The 24,655-nt window shown below is 35.8% G+C and overlaps 1 protein-coding gene and 1 pseudogene across 1 annotated transcript; both read left to right on the top strand.

Moving 5' to 3' along the window:
* The first annotated feature begins 4,237 nt into the window (after positions 1–4,237).
* On the top strand, positions 4,238–9,478 carry LOC140851997 (small ribosomal subunit protein uS3x-like; annotated as a pseudogene).
* A 9,133-nt stretch (positions 9,479–18,611) lies between these two features.
* On the top strand, positions 18,612–23,950 carry LOC140851971 (thermospermine synthase ACAULIS5-like). Its single transcript, XM_073244478.1, has 10 exons — positions 18,612–18,914; positions 19,108–19,174; positions 19,261–19,355; positions 19,702–19,804; positions 19,980–20,068; positions 21,562–21,718; positions 21,816–21,891; positions 22,600–22,658; positions 22,777–22,913; positions 23,600–23,950. The coding sequence occupies exons 1-10, from the start codon at positions 18,778–18,780 to the stop codon at positions 23,676–23,678; spliced, it is 999 nt and encodes a 332-aa protein (XP_073100579.1). The 5' UTR covers positions 18,612–18,777; the 3' UTR covers positions 23,679–23,950.
* Positions 23,951–24,655: the final 705 nt, after the last annotated feature.

The raw sequence follows: 24,655 nt of genomic DNA, 5'->3' as shown, positions 1-24,655 counted from the left end.
AAAGTGAAACATAAAATCCACAATTTAGTATACACAATTCTTTGATTTGCTTGCCAAAATGTAGATAGGGCAATCTTCACATTCATTTGTACTCTTTCATAATCAAAGCACATGCATAGTCCTTCTAATTGCATTACATCATGACAAGGAGAGAACAATACTTCAAGAATATCAAAGAGATGCCATATTTATGATCTCGACCATACATTGTTAATCCAATGACACCCCATGAATATGCACTCCTTGCTAGAAGTATAAGACAAATGAGAAAACTACCTCCATAAAAGAAAGGAGTATGATAGATTTGCTCCATAATGGCACTTAACCAACTTTCAAATTCTCCAAGGAAAGTTAGATGCCTACTATCTTTCAATTCCCTAACATTTCTTACTTTGCTTCCACCATGTCACATTCACCACTGACAAAAAGGAATCATCAATCACATATACAATTTCATGGTGTAGTTGTATCTATCACGATGGATAGATTGGAAGGACCACTATGATTTATTAATTCCTCCATCCAAAGCTTAAGATTCAAGCCTCAAGGGGAGTCTTACTCCACCAGCTCAATGTAAACAGTCTTCATTGCTATTAGATATTTATTTAGCTTCTCAAAATAAACCCCACTACATTTATTAAGCCGGTAGTTAAAAGCATAGATCATGTGCTTTAAGATCATAAATCTGCAGAGGAAGAGGGTAGCTATCAGCCTATTACTCAGGACCAAGATTCATTACCAAGAAGAAACTAAAGAGAGAAGGATCAAATAAATGCCTTCGTGTTGAACTTTTTACATTAGAAAATGATTTTAGTTGACTTTCCTTCCCATAATTAGGATTCTTTTTTTTTTTTTTTTGTTAAAAGCTCGAGGAAGCTAGATAATATCAGTTAACAAAATGTTACAGAACAGCAGACTAGTAGATAACTCTAAGCATAAAGATAGATACAACATAACAAGAAATATAAAGACATAAAACTTAACATCTACAGAATCCCATCCTTAGCAGCATCTGGATTCACATAATTAGGCGTTGGCAAGATACAAATATACAAGGGTTTTGGTTCTTTTCATGCCTATAAAGATGAGAGCTCCAATAAATTCTAGATATGCAAAAATGCAACAAAAAAATAATATCTTAGCCTTTGAATGGCAGGAGGCTGGTTGAATTGGCATCTAAATCAACAAAGGAAATAGGTTTAGATTAATTTGTTGACAGGGGACAATTATATGCTACAAATTGTCTTCACTGTTCCTAATGGTGACCAACTGATCAATAAGCATCATTCTACGGCGACAGAATCTCTGTTCTAGCTCCTCATTTATACTGCTAACTTTGTCGGTCAGCATGGCGGGGTCGCACGGCATCTTTGGTCTGCTTGATAACGAAAAAAACAATGTTATAATTATTTTAGTATCGTATTAAAGATGTTATTTAAACTATAAAATAGTATACTGACTGTTATAATATTATTGTGATATAATATCTTCATACAGCAATATATATTATAAAATAGCATTATTAGATAATTAATTTTTATATACATATAAAGTATGGTATCCTCTAGAGACAGGTAAAACGTCAGCAAACTCGGCCTTATCTTAGGTGGCCTGAGCCCAATCCCACAAATATTCGGATCGGGCTGAGAAAGCCCAGCTTTTGCACAAATCGTGAAGAAAATAGAAGGCTCTTTGGAGCTAGAACTGAAGGACTAGAAGCATAAATTATAGCTATTATCTCGCTACCAGGTGTCTTCATCAATATCCAAAATTTATTAGGGCCTTCGGCAACAACTCACTATTAACATTTCCTAAAATCCACTTGAAGATGTGTCGAAATCCAGCACTACAGTAATATAGGCTTTAGTGGCAAGAAAATAGCTAATGAAGTTATAAAAATACCTTAAATATTTTAATCGCAAGAGAGAGAGGGTGAAAGCAGTCTTTCTAATCATCATCTAATATTTATATTTTTACACTAAAAAAGTATAAGGTGAAAATAATATCACTATAAATGGAAACTTTTAAGAGATATTTTTTGACTTTGTGGATATATTTATTTTTTGTTTAGAAGCAATTTTTTTGTCGTCGTATGCTATTTTGGTGCTATAAAACTCATCTCATTGGTAATATTTTTTTTTTTTTTTTTTGGTGCACATGGCATGGGAAGTGGTGAGTGGACTTGGAAAGATTTACTAATTTTATTGATGAAAAACTAAAAGAGTATATGGGTATTTGTAATAATAGGGCTCTTGAAACCTATAGGATGCCTTAATTCTATAGGCATATAGCTGTTTTAAAAAATAAAAAAATAATACAAAAAAATGTTGGAGCCAAAAATTCTAACTCAACTAACAAGTATTTTTAAAAAAAAAAAAAATAAGAAGATGCTTCAAAAATCATCTTCAATTCGAATTTGCAGAATGATATTTTCATATTTTTCTCAAACTTTGTCGGTAATATTTGCGCATGACAAGAATTCGCTACCATCGTATCTTCATTGTCCAATATCTAATTAAGGTGATTTGGAATATTTTGAATGCTAATTTGATGTCCAACACAATGAAAATAGTTTCAAGCTCAAATCAATTTGTGGTGATCATAATGAAATTATCTTTAGGACTAACATCCGCTAATTGTTTCTTTGATTAGTGGCTTAACATGAAAGGCAAACTGCAAAACCAACCATTTATTACAAAATTTATGCTCACAAACTCCTATATATTAAATGTCTATCATGTATAACCATATAAATTTGGTTTCAAGTTAATGTGACATAAAGTAGAAGGCATTGATCTTTGATCTAGTTTCCACATATTTTTTGATAAATTGGTGATATTTTCTTGAGCTTTCACAATATTTGACCCTCTTTTGTGCATCTTTTAAGTCATTTTAACAATGATTTTGATGTGAGAGGGATCAATATCCTATAGATGGGAGATGAGGGGTCCTCATCTGCTAATGTCAGCCATATAAACCATTCTAGCCATCTTGATAAATCCATGATTGAGCTATGAACAATCACATAGCCACCACCATTCTAGGTTTCAAATTGGATTTTAAATATTTGTTCCCTCGTATTAATCCACCGGGTTGGAAGGCCAAACCCATGCATGACTTATTTATAATCAATTTGATTTTGATAAACCATACTTCCACCCAATTATAAAATCCCTTCAACAAATCTATTTATTTTAAATGAACTTGAGCAAAGAGGTGGTTCAACTCAAAAATTACGACCACTGCATAAGTACTTTGCTTTAACATGACAATTAGACTTAGCTCAATCCACCGACATCTCTCAGCGATGAGAGGCCTTGGATTCAAGAATGACTCTTGATCTAAATTTGGACTCAAAAGGTAATTCCACAGTGAGCATGATCTAACTAGGCTCGATCATGCTTGGGTCAACTACACCCTTACAAGTAGAATTATCATGGGCCGGGCCTCAGTCTAAAATATATTATTTTTAGTTGAATTTTGGACTAATTTATTTGAAATTTGATGTTTTCTCTGAAGAAAGTCTTTGTGCACGTATGCACTGCAATAAAATTGATATAGAGTACCATCTAAAGCATGTAGCTATCGCTTTCCAACGTACATTTAATAAGATATTTAATACTGTAGTTCAGTTTTTCCTTAGAAATTTTGAATGACGAAAACATCTCTCCTTTTCTGAAAAAATTATGCATCTATAGTTACATTAGGATATCTCATAATCAAATTTTAATTTCTGCACATATGATATCGTAATTTTTTTCATAAATTATAAAGAAAAAAATATTTTATCATTAAAAATTTAAAAAAAAATAAATGATAAAAATATTCCTCTCTTCTTATGATATTTTTTGTGTTATAATATGATCATAGAATATCATAATTTTATCAAAAAAAAATATTTTTATTATTTAAAATTTTAATTAAAAAAATAAATTTATAAATATGAAATATGTATTAAAAACTAAGGGCCATGTGGATGTTTTTTTTTTTTTCTGCACAAGATTTGGTGCACAAAGAATTACTCTCTCTGTCCAAACCTGGTCCACGATGAGCGCTACTTACAACCATCCAACTCTCACGTGCATCAAAATGTTTGAGCGTATCGAGATACAAACCCGCATCTTAGCGGGCCGGAAAAAAACGAGAGCCCGTAATCTAGGGTTACCACCTGGAAGCCTTCTAAGATCTCAAAAGGTCAATCTCAACCTCCAACCACCTCCAAGCTACTCTAACCGTCCGATTCCTTCCCACCCCGCTATTTTTAAGAACCCCTCGTTCCCCTTATCTCTCCCACTCCCTTCTAGGGTTTTGCCGCAGCTCGCACGAGAGAAGAACGGCGGTCAGTCTCTTCCCCTAAAATCCCCAAAATGGCGACCCAGATGAGCAAAAAGCGAAAGGTTTTACCTTCTTCGATTCAATACCCCTCTTTCCCCCAATTTGGTCATCTCTATGTCGGTTCCAATTTACCGATTTTCTTCGATCTCTTCCATTCTCTCAGTTCGTTGCGGACGGAGTTTTCTACGCGGAGTTGAACGAGGTCTTGACAAGGGAGCTCGCGGAGGATGGGTACTCTGGCGTGGAGGTCAGGGTTACGCCCATGCGGACCGAGATCATCATCCGGGCTACGCGGACCCAGAACGTCCTCGGTGATTCCTCTTGAAATTTGGGGTTTTCGATTGGGTTTTAGGGTTTTCGGAAGTGTTGATTGGTTTTTCTTTGTGGTTTGGATTAGGTGAGAAGGGGAGGAGGATTAGGGAGCTGACATCGGTGGTGCAGAAAAGATTCAGCTTTCCGGAGAACAGCGTGGAGTTGTATGCCGAGAAGGTGAACAATAGGGGGCTCTGTGCGATCGCCCAGGCCGAGTCGCTGCGCTACAAGCTTCTCGGAGGCCTTGCAGTTCGGAGGTTTGGATTATTTCTCCACCGTGCTAATAAAAAATAGTTTTTTTTAATATATCTGGCAATAAAATGTTTAGTATTTGTTTATCTCTTTCTCGGTTTTATTTTTGAAGTTTTGTTGGGACGGGTCATCTTTACAGCAGATTGGTTCTTTATACTGTTTCTATGTGTGAGGACGACTATAATGTATATAGTGCCCTTCATTGCTTTCTGTATTTGGGACAATCTCATTGTTCTCTGTGTACGCGGTGAAGGGAGATTTATTGGAGTCACTGCTAGATTCCTTACCGTTGAATTGAAAGAAAATCGATTGTATCTTCCAATGGTTTTTTAGATTTTCTAGTCACCCTCAATTTTTAAGTATTCTGTTTGGCTTGCGGTTCTTATAGTCTGTGTTGATGTTTATTTATTTATTTATTATTATTATTATTATTATTATTATTATTATTTTGGTTTTGTAATTTAATATCGTGTCTCGACATTATTCTGGTACTGGATACAAGTTCTGTTTAATTGCGAAAAGACAGCGTACAAGTCTTTTTGATATGTATGTGAATCAGTTTTTGTCATGTGGCTTTTGTTAATTGTGTTTCTGTGTGGTTGTAAGTAGAAGCTGATGCCAGTCGCACTATTTTAATTTGAAGTCATTGATGTTCCCTGTTAAATTCCTTCCCTATCTTTTTACTTGGTTTTGTGACCCAAAATTTTTAAAAGGATACGAATTTGATCTTTTTGGGGGAATATAATGTTTATGCAGAAAGTTTGGGTCTTTTGGGCTTGCAGAACTCTAGTAGTTGATTCAAAATGGGTGCTTCCTCTTGTGATCCTGCTTTGTACTTTTATGAGAAACTAGACTTGCAAAGCTGACCTGCCAGATTAACTGATTCAGTCTGGGATCATAAGTAACATAAAGTTCCTTTTTCATTTCTTGCAAGTTCATGGGTTGATCATGTACTTTTTGCGTTTCTTTCTATATTACCAAGGAAAATCTGATCTCGTTTCTTGTTTTTGTAATTTGAGATGGTCCCTTATTTGTTTATTGGTAACAGTGGATTGTTCCATGTCTGGTCTGTTTAGTCATTATATAAGCTGATCTTTCTGTGTGTTGTGTGTCATTATGTTCATTTTGGCATGGCCTATTAGTTTGACTTACTGGTTGATTTATACTTTTTCTGGTATGTATTTATGCGGTAAAAACTACAGTCGAATTGTAAGTGTACTAATTGCTTTAGTGGAATAGTACATTTTTGGGTTGTTGTTTGAGATTTTGTCATCTATAAAGCAAATAGGTTATCAATACCAACTTTGTGTCGGAAGATGACTATATTAACACTGCCATGTATGCTAGTAAAGTTTTGAAAGTTTTCATGATGTCAGTCTTATTTGGCAACATGTTTATCAATCGGCCTCAATGTTATTTCTTAAAGATTTTGCCAAGTTTCTTTTTTTTTCTTCCACACATTTATTTGTATTCTTTTTGTCCCCTTTACTGCTACTTCTGATTATTGTGGGAAGCATTATAGATTTGAGCGACCTAGCTTAATTGTGGGAATGGTCCTTGAACTGTTACTCATTTATGCAGTATAGTCATTGTTCCTCCAATATAGTATTCCTTTCAGAAACCTTAAATATGATTTTCTTTTGAAAGTTTTTGGTACATGGTTTTCTTGACTTGGATTTGTGATATCCTTGATGTTAATCTGATAGTGATGTCAAATAACATTTGGACCTCTGTTTTTGATGTTATAATCATCCTGCAACTTGTGTGATTGGCATAGTTTTGGATGTAGGCAATGTTGATGTCTTAGATGCTTGATGCAATCAATGGGAAGATGACAAATTGAATGGGCTCTGTGTTTATACTCTTTCTTTTATGTTGTTTTTTATTGGATCCAATGTGCAGAAATTTTTAGGTGGCTAACTATAATCAAGTCTACTATTTTGTCCTGGACCTTACTAAATGAGTTTAATATTGTTCTTCCTAGAGGCTTCCCTAAGGCCTCTTGAATCTCTTAATCCAACATTTTTAATATTTTATTCTGGCTCTTGATTAGCTGAAGCTTTTAAGCACCTTAATGCTATCCATATGAGCACTTGTATTTTCTCCTTGTCCTCCAGAACAATATGTTTTGGAGGGTTTTTAGATGCTCATATAGAGAACTATGGAGTTTGTCAGGCTTCTTGTATTTTCCTTATGTGCTTGAAGTTTGGAAGAAGCTCCAACACCTTTCTAAGTCATGGTTCTGCTGATTGATAGTTTGTTTGTTTGTTTGTTTTGTTTTGGGGGGGGTGTAAAAGGTTCTTAATTAAATGTTTTGATTGGGTATTTCTGATCATCTCTTGACATGGTTCATGTAGATCTCAATGTTCTTTGTTCATATACTCTTGCGCTTCCTTTTTATTAGCTGCCTTAACATTTTTTACCCAACTGCTCATTTAAAATTTGTGTCATATCATTCTTGAAAATGGAGCTTTTTTTATTGAACATAAATTTTTAGTGGTGGAGAGAATCTTTATGAACTTGATTTTGGCATTGATCACACGGATTATTACCTGTTTCCCTCATTATTGATTGCACCTGTCTTCTACTTGTAAAATTAGCATGTGAAGTAATTTGATACTGAGTGTCTTTACATGTGGTTTAAGTGCAACTTAAATTTGCTGCTCTCCAATGTCTCTGGGCATCTTCTCTTGTAACCTTTATGTAGCTTATATTGTTCCTTAATGTTCCAGAGCTAGGCTAGGTCAATGGTTTATACAATCTTCTATTTCTTTGGTTATATTTTTATCAAAATGTTTGGAATTTTGTTGGATGACTAACCTACTTGTTTTATTCCACTTTCTTCTTCTTCTTCTTGCTTTTTTTCTTTTTTTTCACTGAAGGGACTAATTCTTCTTCACCATCTTTGTTATATAAGACGTCAAATAAGCCTTTGACATTTTTTTAATTTTTTTTTTTTTTAACTCCTTGATTCATCATCACGGATGGATGACCCACCTTATGTGATATTTGTAAGCTAGGTGAAGTCCGCAAATATTTTTAAATTTTAAATTCTAAATAGTGATGTTTGTCCACTACTGAAATGTGATATATTGCTATTTGTAAACTAGGTATTTGATGCTTCTGTGTGCATCAAATTCCTGCACTTGTGGCTCCTTTGGTTGTCTATCGATCTATATTGGATTTTTTTGTTGTAACCTGAAATTTAGTGCTCGTTATTGTAGCTCTCTGCAAGTGATGATATCCTTGGAAGAAGGTTTTTTGACTTTAGGAAATGCACTGTTAGTCTGACTTGCCAATCTTCTCTCTTTCAGGGCCTGTTATGGTGTCTTAAGGTTTGTCATGGAGAGTGGTGCCAAGGGTTGTGAGGTATGTCATGTTTCTTACAAATGCTTTCACTTTTATATGAAAATTGTAGATCGTGAGGTATGTTAATGCCCATGGTGTGGCAGGTAATTGTTAGTGGGAAGTTGAGGGCCCAACGTGCTAAATCCATGAAGTTCAAGGATGGGTACATGATTTCTTCTGGTCAGCCAGTCAAGGAGTACATTGACTCAGCAGTGAGGCATGTTCTTCTTAGACAGGTTAGCCTCTCATTCGCTGCTTTGCACCTACCATTTGTCCTTCAGATTTGCATCTACTCTGTTAGTAATATTGACGTGTCATTTACCAAATTATCATTGGATACATACTGGCATAGCTTCAAAGAAATGGAGGTGATGCGAGATATTTATATCTTGGCGGTGGACTTTAAGATGGTTGCTTGTGCACATCTACTTTCCATTGTGGATGATGTATCTTAATGTTGCTTATAATATTTTACATCTATTTGGGCTGTCAAAATGCTGGATTTCTGTTATATATGTGTTGATTCTTTTTTTTCTTTGTATTTGGTTCTACGCAACGGATTAAGCTCGGTCTCTATTTTTATTCTTTTCTTTTATTTTCTTTTTGTCCCTTCAAAAAACACCTCATGGAGTCCAAATATTTCACTGCAATGTGGCATTCTTTCTATCCAACGTACTGCTTGTGGCCTGCCTGTGCTTTGTGGCTCATGAGAATGCCACATCAGATGTGATTCTGAAGACTATGTTTGTTTCTTGCGTAGCTCTGTCCTTTTTGTACCCAAGAATCCCCATTATACTGGTATTCTAATTGTTTTCTTGTTCTCCATGTTAGGGTGTTCTTGGGATCAAGGTCAAGATCATGTTGGATTGGGATCCAAAGGGCAAGCAGGGCCCTGCAACCCCTCTACCAGATTTGGTTACCATTCACACACCAAGGATGAAGAGGAATACATGAGGCCACCACTGACGATGGCCCCAGAGTTAGAGGTCCCGGTGGCATAACCTGTTGACCGAGGTTGGGCCATTTTGTTCATTTGTCTGGTGCTGTGGGTCTGGTCCCATTTTCGATAAATTGATGCTAATAACAAGAGTTCTTATGTAATCTTTTTGAGTAGTTGCTATTTCCTTTTGCAAGAACTATGGGGCATGTTTATTATGTTAGAACTTGTTTGGTGACACCAGTTTTTCAATCTATTCCATGTTAGGTAATGATGAATCTCATTATTTTGTCATATTTGGGAAGTTGAACTCTACGGATTGAACTCTGTTATTTTTCAATCTGTTCTATGTTAGCCACATGGAGCTTGATTTTATCGCATTTGCATAAAACTTTTGGTATTCTTTGTTTTATTTTTATTATTTTAAAAAAATAATAATAAATCTTTGCTATCAAAGTTCTAAATGCTTTACAATTATTTTGAGACGCAAAAAAAAAAAAAAAAAAAAAAAAAAAGTTTAATCATATATATTGTTTAGTATGGTCCATTTTTCTTGGGTTTTCAAAGGAAAATGGAAAGCAAAAGGTCTGTTTGCTTGACTAATGCGGTGATGAAAAGTTCTCATTGCATAATTCTTAAGTTATCCTCATTGATTTTCTTGAGAATGTTTGTGGTTGACCGGTTGTGATACTATAGCCCCTGGAACAGTACAGTACGTTCAGGGTAGGGTAGGTTGATCATGGGCCCGGCCTGAGGTCCAACGTATATTTATTGTTGCTAAATTCTTAGTTGGGTTTGGAGTTGGGCTTATTTAAACTTTGATATTTTCTTGCCCAAGCCCAGGCTATGATTAGCTCTGAGTTCTCTCTCGTTATTTCTTTATGTAAAAAAATGGTTGTTAGCAGCCCTGTTCTATGATGTCTTTCCTGATGCTTTGATACTTCGGTGCTGAGGATGCTGGGTTTTGTTAAAGTTGGAGCTCGTTCCCCACTCAGCGTTGTACAATTTTTCAACTGCTGCTGTTTAAGTAGCAAAGGACGAAAGAAAGAAAAAAAAAAAAAGACAAGAAGGAAAAATAAAATGATGTTGCTGTATTTGGGGTCATAATTTTCTTGCAGGGTTTTCAGAATGTTGTATGCTGTGTTATTGAGTTATTTTGGCGACGTGTTGCAACGTGGGCTATTGCTTCCTGCTATATCATGCCTTTGACAGCTGCACTCTTTCCTGCTATTGCTTTCCGAGCTTGAGTCAGCATGAACGTAATCGATTCAAATCAAAGCTCGAGTTTGGCTTAGCCAGCTTGTGGGGATCTTGGCCCCAACTTGAGCTCGCTTGCTAAACATCTAGCAGAGCTTGAGCTGGGCATAGTCCTGGTTTGGGACTGCATTTAGGATGACCTGATGGGTCTGGCAGGTTTGTATTTTTGACCCTTGGAATTAAGAAAATCATGGACGGCCACGGATAACAGCAATTTAGGTGTTGAGATAATTACTAGGCCAAGCGCCCCTCTGCAATGTCAACATTTCTATCCCTGGTGAAATGTACTCGAGACTGCTCATCGCTGATTTTCTGATGCCCCTGTATCTTTTGAACTGCGTTGAACGGCTTCAACCAGTATAAGAAGCAAAATAGGAGATGAGGCAATGCTAGAAAAATTGTATTAGAATGTAAATTATATATATATAAAAGGATATCTGTTAGGGCTTGAGTCCGTCGACTGAGCTATTGGACAGAAGCGATCGATCAAATTGTCGACCAGACCAGTCGGCTAAGCTGCCAACTAGAGTATATACACATTGGCCAACCAAACATTCTATTTGGTGGAGAAAATTCTACATGGACCGGTTATATGAAAAGGCCCGGGTCCAAGATATCCATGCCTAATGAATCCGTCAATTGAAACCTTCGTCAATTCAAGATCGACTACAATTCTTGTCGAGCCAATCCTCTGTGACTATCTGATCGACGTTTTACGCCCTAAGCAAATGAAAGTCCACCGACGATAGCTCAATAACTTTTGTTCATCATTGTCGATGTCTTCTCATGGACCGATCATCCCAGCCGATCACTTATGTGTCGCTAAATAGAACCGGTGGCAGCACAAAGTGACCGACTCCTGGCCGTCACCAATCAATCTTCATCCCCACAACATTCAGTTGGTCACTTGATTCAAAATATAGTACCAGCCAGCAACAACTGTCATAGAACTGATAAGACAACCACAACCACCACATCCCAAAAATCTCAAGCCACAGTCCTCCATCCTACGAATCACGTCCTGATCAAGCGGGATCTTGCCAACCAACTTACCAACTGAAGCTCCAGACCTTCGCTATAAAGGAAGCTGAAAGAGGATCCAAAAAAGATATGTTATTACTCTACTTGTCATACTCATTCTTCTGTTGGATGAAAATTCTATCTTGAGCGTTGGAGGATCCTCGTCGGAGTAACCTCCGATTAAAATTTTTGTGTAGGTCATGCCCCCAGAAGGTCCATTTCCTTGTCAATTCCAGCATTTCGGTGCCATACGAATTCTCACACCAACACTACTAATGGCAATAAGCCATGCACCTCTAATTTTAAAATATATTTAAGGTAGTTAAAGTCAGGTAAAAAAAGGATTATGACCCCATATCCTTATGAGCAATGTTGTTGGATGATTACAATTTGACCTACATGATAAGCAACCATTGCACAACCAGATGGTTATTGCATGTTCAATTGTCATGATATGCCCGACCTTCTTAGGTGACGAATCTATGCATTCATCCCTATTAATATTGGAATCCGAGAGGCCTCCAGGAATGCTTGCGCTTACATTATGCTATTCTTGCTCTCGTAGCTCTTTGTTAATCCACCAAAATTCTCATCTCACTCAGACAACAGAGGACCCATGGGGCGGGGCGGATTCTAAATATGGGCCAATTTTATTATCTAGATCGGATTTAAGTTTATGAAATTTCGATCTGATCCGATCCAATCCAATCAATTTAATTTTTGGATCAATTTTAGATCTATTTTATAATCTGATCCAACTCTATCTGAATCCGATAATACCATTAGAATCCATATTCGTTTGAGCCTCTAAATTATAATTTAAGACTTGTATAAGTAATATCTTTAATATATATAAAGATAGATTTAAAATTATTTTTATATTATAATTTATTTTGAGAATAATATTAGTTATTATCTATTTTGTATGGTTAATAGTAATGGGCTATGTGATACTTAAAATGTAATTTGCTATATTTAACCCAGATCTGACATGGATCCAATCCAAATCTGATTTTTTTTATGTTGAGATCAGGTTATATATAGACCCGATCCAATCCGAATAACCCGTTTGGTAGGCAATTTTGGCCATAGACCTGATTTGATTTGATCCAATTTTCTATTAAATTTAGTCTAGGTCTAACAATAGGACCTGATCTAAGAATTAGATCAAGTCTGGATCACTGATAACCTAATCCAACCCAACCTATTTGCGCCACAAGTCTAATCACTATTTTTTTTTTTTTTTAAAAAAGAACATATTCTCTCGACACCTTCTTGCTTGATGTCCTAGCACAACTCCTGCAAAAAAAAAAATAAAAAAGGGAGAGAGAGAGAGGTCCCCATGAGCTAAATTAAGAGTCTTCTAAGTACCTTAGTTTAGAAACATATTCAATTTGTTTGGAGAGAAATTAAGAGTTTGCTAGCAGTATCTCTTTTAGAGTCTCCTTGGACATTATGGTTGGAGTTATCATAAACCCCAACTCATTAATAAAGTAACTTTTCATAGTTTAGTACTGATCCATGTAAAATTAGATTGAGCCCTAGCCTCAATATATCTGAATTTATTTTTTAGTAGGAGATGATAATCATTTCTGTTGGGGGATACCCACCGACCGACCGGCCGACTATCGGAGGGCCCGACCGGCTGGCGGCCCGACCGACCGACCGTCTATCGGAGGGCCCGACCGGCTGGCGGCCCGACCGACCGACCGACTATCGGAGGGCCCGACCGGCTGGCAGCCCGACCGACTAACCAACGGCCCGACGGACGACTCTGACTGGCCGATCGTAGGTCGAGCGACAGGTCGACGGACGCCATAAGCGGCTAACTGCGGCCATTCCACGGTCCATTCCCGACCGACTAAACCCAGAGGTCCGGTAGCTGACCCACACGAAGCTCGCCGACCGACGGAGGAGTCCGACGCCACTCTGCTGGCCACCGACCTTGGGTCGGCCGACTCCACCAACCACCGTACGGCCGCCAGACGTTGTCAGCTCTGACACGGACATGCGGCACAGTTACCTAGGGGCATTGTCCCGCCGAGAGCCGGGTCAACCCTGGTGATTAGACGGCTACACGGCGACATGACATTTTCACGGCGGCTCTGACAGTCTACAGTGAGTTGACAGTTCCTCACTTGTCCGCGCCATTAATGACGGCGCCATACCGTGCTCCACTATATATACCGGGGAAGGCAACAGTGCAAAGGGTCGATCCGCCCGTCTCTCCCACATACGCAGGCTCGCTCCTCTCTCTCTCCCTCTCTCTCTTTCTCAGAGCTCTCTGTCTGCATTTCACTGTTGCCCAGTCACCTCTCTGACTTGACCGTCGGAGGGTCCCCGCCGGAGCCGCCTCCGGTCAGTGCGGATTTCCTTTTGCAGGTGCACGCTTCCCGGCGATCGGGCGACGAGTCGATTGGCCGCAACAATTTCCATCTTTTTGTGGAAAAAAAAGGTGATATCACTTTATATCACGAGGGAGACAGAGTGAAGCCAAATGGAGGGAGATTTCTCTTCCGAAGGCATCTTTGTGCAAGAGAGCGGTTACCCATTATTTCAGCCATTATTTTTTGTTTGAATAATTTATTTTTCTCTCTCTAATAATTTTTTTTTCTTTCACTATTATTCTTTGATTTAATTGGTGCTTGTTCTAGAACATGGGGCAGTGCATTTGATCCGCGTCAAAAAATATGTACTCCTATAATTACATAGTACATGCAGTGGAAACATGCAGGTGATTGACAAGTTTTCACATACATGCACTTAACATTTAACAAGATATGTCCTCCCAAATAAATAAGTCCAGAGAAGTTAGACGCAAAAATTAGAAACTTTTGTGATGCTTACCAACTAGATATTTATCCTTCAAGCACATCGATATTGACTTTATGTCTTTAGTGGATGTGATTTTTTTTCTTTTTGCTTGTGTGATAAGAACACTACTAGAGCCTCAAATAAGAAACTCCATGGAATTTTAGTTAGACAGAGAAAAAAAAGACTTCACTCCATGTGATTAATTGATGATGAGACGTAGTCAAATTGGCAAAGTAATATGCTGCTTGATTGTCTTCACGAAAGTCATGTACTTTAATATATGTATATATTTTTCTTTTTGTGGATCTAATTTGTCCAGCATGGACATAAAGATAGATGAAAATTATAAATGATAGCACAAATGGAGGGTTGACTTAAATTGTGATATCATTTAAAATAAGATATGACTTGCCTATTCATCATATAGAAAAAAAAGATAAAAATGCCATTGATGCCACGTTCAAGAAAATAGAGTTTATTTTGAGTGTCACAGGATGAGAATTAGGTGGAGATTCATCACATGGTAAACCAAGTTATAAATGTCTGTAGGTGATCTCTATTTTTTTTCTATTTCAAAGTGCTGTAATAGAAGCAGTAGTGAGATCCAATAATTGACGCCGCAAAAGAAGGAGAATTATTCTTTCGTGCGAAACATACAAACGGTGTCCTCAAGGATAGAGACGAGACACCCGAGAGGAAATAAAGAATATAATGATTTTAACCATGTTTGAAGTGTGAATCATACAACTCGAATCCTTAAGAACTGGGCGCAGTAGGTAAGATGCCAGAGAGGAGATGAAGAATATGGTGATTTTAACCATGTTGCAAGTGTGAACCATAATACATCCAAATGTCAATTTTGAAGTGCTGCATGGCCATTGTAATTGTTGCGCGCATGGTAGAGGAGAGGACGGTAGGTGGGCTCTCCACAAACCTAAACCCTTCCTCCCTCCCTCTCTCTCTCTCTCTCTCTCTCTCTCCTCATAGTGGACTCTTCTCACGCTCGACGGTTCCGAAGGCACGTGCGGGCCCCACTAGCCAAGGTCGGGCTAGAGGTCTCACCACCTTTTTTTGGTACGGAGACGTCTCACCACCTTTTTATCCACTCTTTTATTGCTCTCTAATTATTTTCCTGTTAAAAATGAAATAGAAAATTCCACCACCGTATGTGGCCTCCAGCCACCAGCACCAACCAAGTTGAGTTGGTGGTGGGCCGACAAAAAGGTTGGGCAAATCATAGAGTACTCAATTCATGACCCGGATCCACTGATCACCAGGAAACACCACAAGTTGGACCTGGCTGAATGGACCCAACATGCAGTACTATCTGAAATTTGCTCACAAGAGAAGATTAATACCAGGTAAACTATTTTACAAGATAAGTCTCATGATATTACGTGATTTGTTGTACATCTTCCATCAAATGATATCAGCTGATAAAGATATATGTACCATATTAGTTATTACATCTGACTTATCCAATCAGTTAGAGCATAGTAGAGTTTAAAAGGTGAGCTGGGCCTTGGAAAGTATGAAGCAAAAATATGCATATAGAAACGGGTCCAGCGTAAGGTACATGTGGTCCCCTTGAAGATCACCCCTGTTCCTATCTCTTGAATGTAGGTCTCTGAGTTGGGATTCTCTGTCGTGCACCTTTCCTATACCACTATGGATAATTGCCAGATCATCGATTTTGAAGGTGAACGATTCTCCATCATCTTGAACATAAGACCAAGATATCTTCAACGTGATACACAACGTGTATATTTTGAAGATGAAGAAAAATCGTGCATCTTCGAAATGGATGATATGACAGCTATCCAAAATAGTACCATATTTTATGATACAAAAATCATATTGCAAAAAATCTTAGATCCTCATTTCTATCTATATGTCACGTCGATGTCACAAATATTGCAATTGGACTTTCATGCCTTCCACCCAATTTCCCCCTGCATTATTCAAAATTTATATTAGATGCAATAATTTTTTTGGCAAATCAGATAAAATTAAATCAATTTAAAATAAATACATCTTATTTAGAAACTAAGAAAGCAGATCAGTTGTGGAGTCTCATCATTGTCCAATCAACTACATTATTGACTTTCCTATAGATATGTGAAGCATCACAAGAGATCAATGAATACATTACTCACTAGCAATTATAGTAGGAGATGGGATCTAACCTCCTTAGATGGTGAATTTTCAAGCCATCTAATAACTGTCATGGATTTCCTCTCTTTATAAATATGAAAATTCCTAATATATATCTGTGTAGCATAAATTAACTCTTTCTATATAGTACACAATTCCTGCCATCAAGACTGTAACATCAAAAATTCTATCTCCACTTGTGACTAATAGAGCACCATTAGAACTGTTGATCACAATATCAGCTCTACCAAATGCACTTCTCTCTTGTACGTACACTACGATCGAAATTGATTTGAGAAAGTAGGAGGTGGTGGCTTGCAAAAAAAAATATTACTTGAGGGGGCATAGAAAAACTACATAGGAAGAGCCACATATTCCTCCTACCATCAATGATCCCTCTGAAGTAATTACAAAGATAAACTCTTGAGCATGAATGGAAGCCTTTAAAAGAATTATTGGCGCTATTTTTTATCCCTTAGAAAATATCATCACTCTTAACTAGTCAGATAAGTAATAGAACACATCAAAACTACTTCAATTCTTTCATCATTAGTAGATAGTCTGAAAGAACTCAACAAAAAGAAGAGTATTGGAATAGAGATGAATCTTGAAAATGGGCTTGCCACCGTACTCAGGATGTCAATTTGCATTGTAGCATGCCCTGAATAATAGACTCCTCTATTTTGGGTATAAATCAAAATCACTCCATATACAAAGTTCATGTGAATGCAAAATAACCCGATACGAAAATATTTCAACATGATAGCAATTTTTCACTTAAATAAAGTAATTTTGGATAAACACCTAATTAACCGCTATGCCCATTTGGTGCCATGATTAGGTTGAGGTTTGAACAAGAAGAGTTTGTAGAAATTAGATATCTTGATTATCTGACTCAAAGATGAACATTATCACCATCTAGAATAGGAATAGAGATAACTTTAATGGCTAATTTTTTTTCAAAAAACTAAGGTTGCATTTGATAGTTGGCAATCTATCCAAATTGCTGATAATTTAAAATGGACCCACCAGATTATTGTGTTTAATATACTTTTTGAAAGGCAATTTAGATTGCCTTAGCAATCCAGATTACTTCTTAGGAGGCAATCTGGATTGCTTTGGAGAGAGATAGCTATCCAGATTACTATTTGTTTGACAATATTATAAAAAAAATGAATAAAATTATCTCTCAAAGAAAAATCACACAAAATCCATCCTTCCACCCCCCTCTCCTGGCGGCTCTCACCCTCCGCTTATTATATATATAATAATATGATATGGTATATTATAATATAATATACTATTATTTTATTATTATTATTATATTTTTATAGTAACTATATTATATTACAATAATATAGTATATGATAATATATTATAATATATATTATATAAATCTTATTATATATAACAATAAATTATTATATTATATTATATTATATTATATTATTATTACAATATTATATTACTACATATTATTATATTATTATTATATATTATAATAATATATATTATATTATATTAAAATCATATATTAATATAATTTAGTATATAATATAATTTATTATATATAATAATATATTATATTATATTATTATATTATTAAAAGAATATAATGTATTATATTATATTATAATAGTTTATTGTAATATCATAATATAATATTATAATATACTATATTAAAATATATTATATTATATTATATTAATTATATAAATATCATTATATATAATATAATATAATATAATATTATATTATTATAAGATTAAAAAAATATTTTAAAAATTTAATTTTATATTATCGATAATCTGATTGTCATATTAAATATATCAATTAAAATTTTAATAATTTTATTGTAATATTATTTATATGTATCAAATACAGTAATCAATATTTTTAATAATTTAATAATAATAATTTATTTTAAAAATAATTTAAATTATTTTTCAAAATTATCTGACACAACTTAGAAGATCAGTAACTGATTCCGCTTTCATTCACCAGGAACACAAGTCCTTGTAACGAGCTAATATCAACAAGAGCAAGCGGAGTAGGCGATACCATAGATCATAAAGCACATCAATAGACACATCATTCCCCGCACACCATTTAATGGGGGAATAAAAAACAATAAATTTTCAATTGCCAAGTTTATAACACCTGGAGTACACTTGCGCTCTGTCTCTCTCTCTCTCGGCTCCTGTTTTGTGCCAGTTTGTATCCCCTTGATTTGATTATCTCCTCCGGTCTCACTACTTCAACGTGTCACTCACTGCATATATGCCACCCAAACTCCATCCAACACCACGCACTCTCTTCTTCTTCTTCTGTTTCTCTCTGTAAGAGTTATGGGAGAAGATGCGGAGGAAGTCTATGTTGCCAATGGCTACGAAAGCCGTCCAGCCAAGAAGGGTACTGTAGATGAATGCAACTGGTTCGAGGAAGAGATTGATGATAATCTCAAATTCTCTTATGCTTTAAATAGGTGAAGAAGTCTCATATGTTTGATTCCGTCCTTTTCTATATAAAAAAAAATCATATTAAATACTTTATTAGGTTTATAATAAACTTAGTTTTTGAAATCTGCACTTGAATATGATCTTATCTTAAGAGTTTCAATTGTATCTCATATTGTTTCATTGAATTTTCTTAAATAATTTCTGTGTTGGTAATGCTAGCGTGCTACATAAAGGGGCCAGCAAGTACCAAGACATAGCTCTTCTTGACACAAAGCATTTTGGAAAGGTTGGTAACTTTTGTTTAAAAGGAAAGAAAAATGTTACCTTTGATCCATTTAATTGTTTTCATCATTTTTTTTTGGTATATTATAGGCCTTGGTGATCGATGGGAAGATGCAGAGCACCGAGATGGATGAATTTGTTTACCATGAATGTTTGATCCATCCAACCCTTCTCTGCCATCCCAAGTAGTCCTCTTTCCTTGTGCCACTAATCGCATTTTAAAGGATTCCCTAATCTTGAAGTTGGACGCATGCATCTCCTTTTAAAATATTTTTAGCTATATGTAGTTATAACATGATTAACAACAAAGCATGCACCTAATATGTCTTTGTGAAAAATCAAGTAGTGGCCTCATGATAACCTCACATTTATTACTATTGCTGCTGTGGTTGTTGCTACTATTATTGTTACCATTATTATTAGAAATATTGTTGTTGCTGTTATGATTATTGTTATCCTATATTTTTTTTAATTTTGTAGTTCTCATATTAATAATATTTTTTTTCTTTTCCTTCTATACAATAATTGCAGTCCAAAAATAGTATTCATAATGGGAGGTGGAGAGGGATCCGCTGCAAGAGAAGTCCTCAAGCATAACACCATCCAGAGGGTGGTCATGTGTGACATCGACAAGGTCCCAACTCTTTTATCCATGAAAATTAAAAATTTCATGTGATGGGAATAATTAAAGTTACTCACCTGTATAATTAATTACTTATGTATCAAAATCATAATTAGTCATAAATATTTCACATTTTTCCTAAATTAAATTTGTTGTCACACGTGTGGGCATGGGTGCTACATGGCAGGAGGTTGTGGACTTCTGTCGGAGGTATCTGACTGCTAACCAGGAAGCCTTTACTAGTGACAAGCTTTGCCTCATCATCAACGATGCCAAGTGAGTTCTACTGACATGCACACACACAAAAAAAAAGAAAAAGAAAAAAGAAAAAAAGAAAAAAAGAAGAAGAGTCCTGGTGTTCCCTTTGAACATTATAAGTTAATCCTTATTCTAGATACCCCAGAAAAATCAGAAATGATATTTTGCCATTTCGGGTTGCATATTGGACTGATGTGAAATGTAATCATTGTTCTTAGTCCAAATATTTTGTGAGTCCATTGTAACATATAAAGGTTAAGTTGAGTCGATGTAAAATTTAACCTAACTTGACCCGATCATGATCTAGTCCTTTTTTGTGTATGTTTCAACTTTGCTATTTAAACCATGCTAGCAAGCTCAAAGCTGAAGAACTAAGAGATGAAGCATGATTTAGACTTGTCGCATAGTAAAAACTGTTTTTACTGTAAGCTCACTTGCAATACATGGTGGATTTTGAGATTTGCGTTCACCATCATGTGCTCTATGGTGAGATGAGTCTTATCATAAAACACCATACAATTCTTGAAATTCGACTAGTATTACAAGGGAGCCTGAATTTTTTTAAAAATAAAAATTCACTTTGCTGCAAAACTAAATTGCACCCTTAAGAGTAGGCATCAAATGATCCCATTTAAAGAGCTAAGAGAAACAATTATGCAGTTATGTAATACCTAAGGTTTAGCTCTACAATCATGTAGGGTTCGATCTCCTGGACCGGACTCATGTATGTCGAGGACTTTAGGTCTGGATTTGATATTAAGGATCCTAATTTATGGCTTTGAGTCTGCTCCATTTGATCTTATAATATGTACATTTTATGCCAGGATGTTTAGAGTCTAAAATTAAATCTGTAAGATTCAGATCAGATCAGGTCTATTCGCAGCCCTGGTGCCATTATTGCATTGAGACTTTGCACATCATTCATTTGACTTATTTTTGGAATTCCTGTTTCTCCTAAGTATTTATCGCATGTTTTTCATGAGTATACCTCATGGTCATATATATTATTGATCCAAATTTGTAATTATGCTTATGAATTATTTGCCTTCCTGGTCCATGAAACCACTTCTCTTGCAAGTTAACCATACTTTTGAACCTTTCTTTCATTTGCGAGTGCTTTATTTTGTTAAATAGTTATTAACTATGACCTCCTTATCCCTCATCTCGCCCCATCCGTTATCTGTCAGACTAATTATACGATGTAGTTTGCCCATGTTGGATTCCTTGTTTGATCGACTGTTGTTCCAAAACTAAACAAAATGGCTAATGATCAATCACTAATGAATAAGCTGGTGAACTTCAATTTTCTTTTTCTTTTTGGATTTTCATGTAGAAGATCATTTCTTTCTAGGTTTCATTATTATCCATGGTTTGTTTTTGTTTGGTCTAAAATATTTCGAGTGAAAGTTTAAGAAAATCAAATATGACAGTGAACAATCTGCAAATTGAGAATTTTTATGCCATTCACTATATAAACTTCAAAATTGCTTTGTTAAAATTGGTTGATCTAGGGTGGAGCTGGAAAAGAGAGAGGAGAAATATGATGTTATAGTGGGAGATTTGGCTGACCCTGTGGAAGAAGGACCATGTTATCAGCTCTACACTAAATCATTCTATGAACAAGTGCTCAAGCCCAAGCTCCATCATCATGGAATCTTTGTCACCCAAGTGGGTCATCTACCTATTATTACGATTCCAAGTTCAACATCATCTCTTTCTCGCACTCCATCCAATTTTTCTCTTATTCTAATTTGATCATGCATAGGCTGGACCAGCTGGAGTTCTTACCCATAAGGAGGTCTTTTCATCTATACACAACACCCTAAAGCATGTTTTTAAATGTGAGTTTTTACCTACCTTTTCTTCAAAGAGGATATTTTTACATTCTTTCAAAGCAAAATATCTTTACTTATGCCAAGCTTCACATTATTGTTGTACTGAAGCATGGCCCCAATCAACATCTTCTTTAACGTGTCCCGTTTCATCAGAAAGTCCATACCAATGCCAAGTTCAGCAGAAGACTATTTTAGCTTGAAGTCAAACTTTTGAACCTAAATTTGCTAAGTCTGAGCTGCTTTTGTATCTAAATATAATCCACTACCTTGCCAAATTTTGTTATGTGACTTTCCCCAAGGATCACTACAAGCATAGGTTATCATAAATTCAATATTTTTGTGTTAGTTAAAGAAAAGCTGAGCATTGAGTGCATCCAAAGTTATAAACAAGCAACAGGATGTCTATCTTTCTGTTGGTACATGTGCCCAACTAACACCTTGTTGGGTCCCATAAGAAATTTGCATGTGCAACTCCTACAACATAGTTACTGTGTTTCTGTATCACAACCTTCCATTCATAATTTGAGGGCACTTGCCATACTAGAGTAAGATATTCTGATCATGATGGCATTGCCAATTTGCAAATGATCCCTTTGGTTATTCATGATGAGAGTTCCTAATTAGGTTGTAAACAATAACAAGTAGTTTTCTATTATCACTTTTCACATCTCTGTTCAGTTACTGATAGCCTTAATTTCTTTGTTATCCATACAGATGTGCTTGCATACACAGCTCATGTGCCATCCTTTGCAGATACATGGGGATGGGTTATGGTAAGTTGCACCTATCTAGACATTTATATTAAATTTCTATAAGATTTTACACTTGCTAATGGGAATAAGATTGTGAACATCCAAATAGCTAATGTGAACTTGTGCATGTGCTTTTAAGGCATCTGATCAACCATTTACTTTTAATGCTCAACAAATTGATGAGAGGATCCATGAGAGAATTACTGGAGAGCTACTCTACTTGAACGGCGAGTTCCTTGTATCTGCCACCACAATGAACAAGACCGTTTACGAATCGTAAGTATCATGGTTCTGTGATTGTATCATCAGTAACAAGGATGCTAATGTTAGAATTGCGAATCTCATATAAGCCCATGGTAATGGTGCCATCATACTCCAAGCAGGCTCACCAGATGATGCTAAAAAAATATCACCACATTGCTAATAAGGATAGTTTAAGGATGCTGAAGAGGTTAATATATGAGCAACTTATCCGTGGCCCCTTGATTGTAAGACTTGGTAGGTCAATGTTCATGAGGTGAGGTTTCAGCTTCACATGGTAAACCAAGTCTAATCCAAAACCCAACCTAAATAACAGAACATAACTAGCATCAATTTGACTTGTCGCTTGGACTGGAAAGACAAATTTAGATACCTCATGCTCATTGCAGTTTTATAAGTAATTCAGTCTCCTGTCTCAAGTTTTGTAAGAAGCATGCGAGATTAAAGTCTAAAAAGGACATTGATGGGATTTTGTTTAAACTCCTCCTGAGTTTTTCCAAATTGTGTTTATGTTATGTAGTTCCACTTTGATCAGTACCTATAGATGTCCTCAATAGATTGGTCCAAACAAACCTAGATTACATAAACTGAAAAACCAATTCAACTCACAAATAAATTGAGAATTATAAATCTTTAACAATGCATAATCTTTGGTTATTTAAACATAGGTTTAACTCTGAATTTGGTTTTGAACATTGCAGATTGTTGAATGAAACACATGTATACACAGAGGAGAATGCAAGATTTATCCATGGGCATGGGAGGGCATGTTGTTCTTAAGGCTCCTCATTCAAGCGACAAATGGATATGAAGTCAAACCAACAATACTAGGAGCAAATAGATCATCTAGCAAGAATCTTACAAAGAAGTTTGGATGTTAGCATTCTTTACTTCTTTTATACCCCAAAAAGATAAATTGCGTTAACCATGACTCACTTTATGAAATAAAAGTTATATTGTAATAAAATGCATGATAATTATTTATCTACTATTTCTTCTTCTTTCCTTCCCCCTTTTTCTGTATAAAAATAAATTTACATACATTTGGTGGTCTCTGATAGAAAAAGAAGGAACTAAAAACTTCTGTCATTCAGAGAGATATTCAAGGTATCTGTAGCTTCTTGTTTAAGTGCAGTTATGATTTGTTTAAACTTTAAACCCTTAGCCCTGTTAAAGGAATTATGTTTCTGACCACCCAGTGTTGATTTTTGTTTTCTTCATGTGGTGACCTATGAAGAGTTCTTTACCGTAATAGATGAGTAGCATATGGTTATGGTTGCAATATTAGACTAATTTTTAGGTCTCTTTTTTTTGGCTTGCTTTCTTAGTGTGGATAATTTTTTCCAGGAATCTGTATTTGATATGGTAGACATTTGCATCTTACTCAGTAATGGTTGTTAGGCTGTCTTTGCCAAGCCAGTTATACGCTGAAACATATCATATTTTGCAAGATCGATGCGCCGAGACTTAAAATATCATCTTAAAATTTCTGTATTTGTGAATGTTTAAGATGATATTGTCTTGTTATTTAACCTCAAGAAGGATCGATTGTATCCATAATAAGAAGGGTCCATGGTATGCATATTTTTCCCCCTTTTGGTATGGTGTTTGTTATTATGGTTGTCCTGGTGCATAAAGCTGTATGTTGTGATGGCAAATAAAGGGTTATTGTGTTAAAAACTTCATACATGTTTCTCTCTCATTTTGTAGCAAAATGACAAGAATAATGACAGCTTTATTTTATACTGGTCCTCCCC

Source organism: Elaeis guineensis, chromosome 10 (assembly GCF_000442705.2).
Source record: "Elaeis guineensis isolate ETL-2024a chromosome 10, EG11, whole genome shotgun sequence".
In the NCBI taxonomy this organism is placed as follows: domain Eukaryota; kingdom Viridiplantae; phylum Streptophyta; class Magnoliopsida; order Arecales; family Arecaceae; genus Elaeis; species Elaeis guineensis.
Note: the sequence above shows the minus strand (reverse complement) of the source record. Positions and strands in the feature narration are given on the sequence as shown.

What these genes read in the sequence shown, in the direction of transcription:
- LOC140851971 (XM_073244478.1), top strand. Translation starts at nt 18,778, where the DNA reads ATGGGAGAAGATGCGGAGGAAGTCTATGTTGCCAATGGCTACGAAAGC. An exon ending in ACACAAAGCATTTTGGAAAG is followed by an intron (nt 19,175 to 19,260) that starts GTTGGTAACTTT and finishes GGTATATTATAG; the next exon opens with GCCTTGGTGATCGATGGGAA. An exon ending in CCTAAAGCATGTTTTTAAAT is followed by an intron (nt 21,892 to 22,599) that starts GTGAGTTTTTAC and finishes TTATCCATACAG; the next exon opens with ATGTGCTTGCATACACAGCT.